The sequence below is a fragment of the Sinocyclocheilus rhinocerous genome, unplaced genomic scaffold (genome assembly GCF_001515625.1).
Source record: "Sinocyclocheilus rhinocerous isolate Xijiao unplaced genomic scaffold, SAMN03320098_v1.1 scaffold1600, whole genome shotgun sequence".
NCBI classification, from domain to species: Eukaryota; Metazoa; Chordata; class Actinopteri; order Cypriniformes; family Cyprinidae; genus Sinocyclocheilus; species Sinocyclocheilus rhinocerous.
Window position 1 is genome coordinate 235,173 of NW_015665129.1, and position 4,759 is coordinate 239,931.

General features: G+C 34.6%; 2 protein-coding genes across 4 annotated transcripts in view; one reads left to right on the forward strand and one right to left on the reverse strand.

The window, feature by feature from the left end:
• The window catches only part of LOC107731156 (epidermal growth factor receptor kinase substrate 8-like protein 3), a 10,644-nt gene extending 8,167 nt beyond the window's left edge, over positions 1-2,477 (forward strand). The window contains exons 17-20 of one of the 3 annotated variants that reach the window (XM_016542152.1): positions 575-679; positions 962-1,050; positions 1,351-1,483; positions 1,651-2,477. In XM_016542152.1, coding sequence (XP_016397638.1) covers positions 575-679; positions 962-1,050; positions 1,351-1,483; positions 1,651-1,692 — 369 coding nt within the window. In that variant the 3' untranslated portion in view covers positions 1,693-2,477. Of the gene's footprint in view, positions 1-574; positions 680-961; positions 1,051-1,350 lie in introns of all 3 variants that reach the window. The other 2 variants (XM_016542151.1, XM_016542153.1) reach the window with 2 other exon arrangements.
• Positions 2,300-4,759, reverse strand: part of gstm.3 (glutathione S-transferase mu tandem duplicate 3) — a 2,762-nt gene continuing 302 nt past the window's right edge. Inside the window, exons 2-8 of the mRNA XM_016542159.1 lie at positions 3,639-3,714; positions 3,481-3,545; positions 3,325-3,406; positions 3,142-3,239; positions 2,919-3,014; positions 2,704-2,814; positions 2,300-2,604 (exon numbers count right to left, since the gene is read on the reverse strand). Coding sequence (XP_016397645.1) covers positions 2,509-2,604; positions 2,704-2,814; positions 2,919-3,014; positions 3,142-3,239; positions 3,325-3,406; positions 3,481-3,545; positions 3,639-3,714 — 624 coding nt within the window. The 3' untranslated portion in view covers positions 2,300-2,508. The remainder of the gene's footprint in view (positions 2,605-2,703; positions 2,815-2,918; positions 3,015-3,141; positions 3,240-3,324; positions 3,407-3,480; positions 3,546-3,638; positions 3,715-4,759) is intronic.

The window sequence follows — 4,759 nt, forward strand, 5'->3', positions numbered from 1 at the left end:
TTCAAATTTCAAATCACATCAGAAAAGCATTTAATTTCAATAAAAATGAAGGAAATAATCAAAAAGTTGAAAATAAAGTATCGGGTAGGGTTAGGTGTAGGGAAGGGCTTTTGTCCCAATAAGGTGGCAACCATTTAATAATTTGAATTCAAATTAAAATTTATACAAGTTATTATTGCACACTGTTTTATAATGTATTACAATGCTGAGGTGCAGATAATTTACACTATTTGCAATCAGTAATTAGCAGAATATCTACCCGCGCCCCTGGTTCCACTAGTTAATGTTAGTTAAAAGAGTAAGCAATACATTTGTTAAAGCATTTATTAATCTTTGTTAAAGTTAATTGTTCATTGTTAGTTCATGTGTAACAAGTACAACTTTTGATTTTAATAATTTTAGTAAATGTTGAAATTTACATGAACTAACAAAGAAAAGCATTTATTAATCTTAATCTATTGTAACTAAAGTAGTAACTAATGTTAACAAATATAATGTTACCTTTTTTCTGTGAGCAGAAAATGTATACAAATAGTTTGTTCTTGTTTATACACTTCTATGCTTATGTAAACAGGTAACCGACAAGTCTGGGCAATGGTGGAAAGTGAAAAACAGTCGTAATGAGGAGGGTTATGTGCCTCAGAATGTTCTAGAGCCTGCTGATGGACAAAGGCCAACAGTAAGTCATGGCCAATGCACACATTTTCTTTTCTTTCTTTCTTTTTATTTATTTTTACAAATGTATTCTTACTCTACATTTTTATTTAAAAACAATCATTTCAATAATGTATCAAGGACATGCTAAACAATGGCTTAATTCATATTTTTTAACATCGGTCAATGTATGACACCCAATTTTTCATCACTGTTTGGTCAGGACATGTATTGCTGTATATTTAACTAATAGATTTTTGCTATACACAATTCATTGTTTTATGAATGTTGCCCCCTATGTTCTCAGCAAAATATGAGAGGACCTCCATCTCTAGATATGAGATCTAGACCTGAGGAAGTCAAAGCCTGGTTACAGTACAAAGGCTTTTCGAAAATGTAAGAAACCATTTCTATCATCTTTAATTTTATTCTTTAAAATGGTCAAAAATACAAAAAACGTTTGCACCTAAAAAGTTTTTTAATTTGTATTAAATTTTGCGGACCATTTTTCTTGTATTTTTGACTGTGGATGTATTGGTCTTCACACTTAATTAGCTGGAAGAGCACACTGAGTGCATTGATTCTAGACTACACCAAAATGTAGTTCTGACACTTTACAACAGAAATAGCTGAACATGCTCCAAGAAGTCATTTATCAACCTGTTGTCACCCTTGATTCATCATGTATTTGTGTAGGACAGTCCAGAGTCTTGGGGTGTTTAATGGAGCAATGTTGCTGGGAATGAAACAGGATGATATCAGAGCGATATGTCCTGAGGAAGGAGGTCGAGTATTCTTCCAACTGCAGAGCGTCAGATCGACTGTTGCAGTAAGTCATGCAGCTCTATTTGTTCAAAGTAAGCTCCCGCCTATTTATGGAGCACTTTTCATTGTGGTGAAGTGATCTCACAGTATTCAGTGTGGTTTTATACCCGACGGTCATTTAATGAATGAGGCGGCGCTCACAATTGTCATCGGTCTCTATTTCCTTTGCAGCTTGCCAGTGAGGCTGAATACAGCCAGTATGGTGGCCGCTAATAATCTGAGGACACCGGTGCATTTCGATAGCAAGAATCTGAACGTGTCTGGACCTGAATGAACAAGAGCTATTCAGTAAACTCCTCAGCATTTCCATTCATTAGACAACAAGCCAAGGCTAATGCCTACAGACTTGTTCAGTTATATTACCCTTCACACATGCAAATGATGAATACATTTAATGCATTCATTTTATTTATTTGATGCAGATTGTTCCATTAAATTGATTTCCACTGATGTCACTGTGGTGGTGGGCACTTGTCTAATTGTACTGTATGTTATGTAGCTGTTATATGTGTTAAATGAAAATGAATCACGTCTGTAACACTCTGATCTTGACACTGTTTGCTAATTGTGCACTGTATATTAATAAATGGTCAATAATCAACACATTAGTAGCCATAGTTTATTGGTCTTAAAGTAAGCTTTTTATTTTGGGGTTAAATATATTTTTGTTACATTTAATTTCAAGGCAACAATCCAGTTGTGGGTTTGTGTTTTACCTCACAACAGTAATAAAGTGAATTTAATCAGGATGCCTTTGGTTTAAAAACCTTTTTTACATTTGCATTGTCATTCATGACCATTTAATTTCTAATCAATAAGGTTTAAATGCACTGAACTCAACAATGCTCTGCTTTATTGGGTCAAAATTAGGTCCTGAAGTTCATGCTTTTTTACAATTCAAACATTGAAAATCTGAACAGGGAAATATCTAATACACTATATCATTAGGATGTAAATTTAACTAATCCTTTTTTTATTGGGAAGGTTAAAATGTTGTACCAAAAAAATCAAGACAAAATCTTGTCATTTTCACTCCTTCTTGTTTCCCCATTTGGCCATCTTGTTGTTCACAGGTGTTTTCATGAACTTGCCCGACTTCATGTACTCTGCCATCTTCTCAAGGCTCTGACAGGGAACACAATTCATATCAGAATCACAATTTTTAACATTACAATTTATGTAAGAATATCAAATGATACTCTGTATTACAAACTCAATCCAAACCTCAAAGTGATCCAGGAAAGATCTCAGGTTTCTGTAGTCATCCAGGCACTCCGGGTGAAACATGCGATGCAAATCCAACAGCTCATACATGATGAAGTCCACAAATGTGATCTACAGGATGAGCCAAAACTGGGATGAGCTTGTCAAACAAATTATCTCTTTCCTATCACAAAATGGACAAATTAAAGTGCTTCCAAACATTGTGCCTAATTTACCTTGTCCCCAGCAAACCACTTCCTGTCCCCAAGGAAGTCAGAGAACTGCTTTAGAGTTCCTGGCAATTTCTCATTGTAACATGGTTTGTTTTTGTTCTGTGAAGTATTATAAATCACTCGTTATCTTAACAGTTTACAAAAAAAAAAAAAAAGAGTTTAGATTTTCTCCAAATAATCAATCAGCACTTAAGACAGTCTACTAAAGTTGCTCATGGGCACTCACAAAGTCTCCATAGCAGAGTTGGGCAAAACCACTGCGGAAATCCATCGCCTGGTTTTCCAAGATGTCAACTCTCATCTGCTCTTCTTCAGTTTCCCCACCTAGAAACATTACAGAGAGATGTTTTACATTAGTTATTTTCAGTGATGCTTTTTTTTTTAATGAAGAAATGAATGAAGTACTCACAGAGGTTATGTTTGCGGGCGATGTATCTCAATATGGCATTGCTTTGGACCACTTTCGTGTCTCCATCCTCTAGGTAGGGCAACTGGTGAAGGATAATGGTGGTTAGTTATTGCATGTTATACTGAACAACACTATGTGGGTAACTATGTAACTTACATTAGGAAAGTCCATCCCAAGTTTCTCTTTCTCATTAAACCAACAGCTTTTGTCATAATTGGGAGCTGCAAAGCAAGAATATAGAATCAACTCAATGTGCTTTTACATGGACAATCTGACTGTGTCTGCTACTGTATGTTATAATAATCATCACTTACCGTCACCACAAGAATAGAACTTCTCCTCATACTTGGTACCAGTGTATTCCAGCAGCAGACGGATTGGTTGAGCAAGCTTTAATCAGAGGAAAACCATGAAATATAGCAAATTTCAGCTGCTGTGAAACATGTTTTTCTCACTCTTGGAATAATTAACTGATTGTCAAGATATTACACTGTATATTAAAAAACTAAAGTTAATATCCTTATTTGCATATTTAAGAGATGGGCAACACTAATAAACTGGAATATCGAAAGAGAAAAAAAAAGAACGAGGCTTGATTTTTATGCATTTTCTTATCTCTAGCTTGCAGCAGACTGAAAGATGGAGGATGGTTAAGAATGTTTGCTTTTGTGTGTTTTTTTATATATTTAAGTGCATGGAATAATCATAATAAAAACTGCAATATTCCATGAAAAACAGTCTATTCCAATTTCATGGTGACTTTAGATCTTCAGAAACATACAGTCAATTCAAATACCCAGATGATGCTTTTATTTAATGGAGAAAACACAGTGGAAAGTGGAATGCTGAACATTTCATTCTTACAACTCCATGCTGCTTTTCCTAGAAACCATGTTGTATTCATAATATTGTTGGATGATAAAAAAAAAAAAAAGTTAATTTTTTCATGAATATAATGTTGAATCTGGGTAAATTCTTTATACATAAAAGCGTGTAATTAATATAAGATTATAACATGATGATGTAAAGTGTATCTTATTTCTCTGTATTAAAAGTTACTTTCTTTGTAGCTATTTTCCATCTTTAATTTGTATGAAGAGAATCTCTTGCCAAGGGCTTTAAACTCGCGTGAAAAGTTCTTATTAAAATAATGCCGCAGGCATTTAGTCTTAATTTGCAGTGCATGTTGGGGTGTAACCACACCCGAAGAAGCGGCTTCAGGTAAGCTTCAAATTTACATATAGCGAAGAATCAGTGGGCATGGCGAGACAAGACAAAGCATATTAAATTTATCCACAAATCCTTTAAAGACCCCCGACTAGTTCTGTGAAGCCCATGTTTAAAGTATAAAGTCATCGGTACCAAACTTTCCAACTAGTTCAGGAATAGAGTATCGACTTCCGTCCACTAAAAATGTAACTTTAAGCAAGCTATA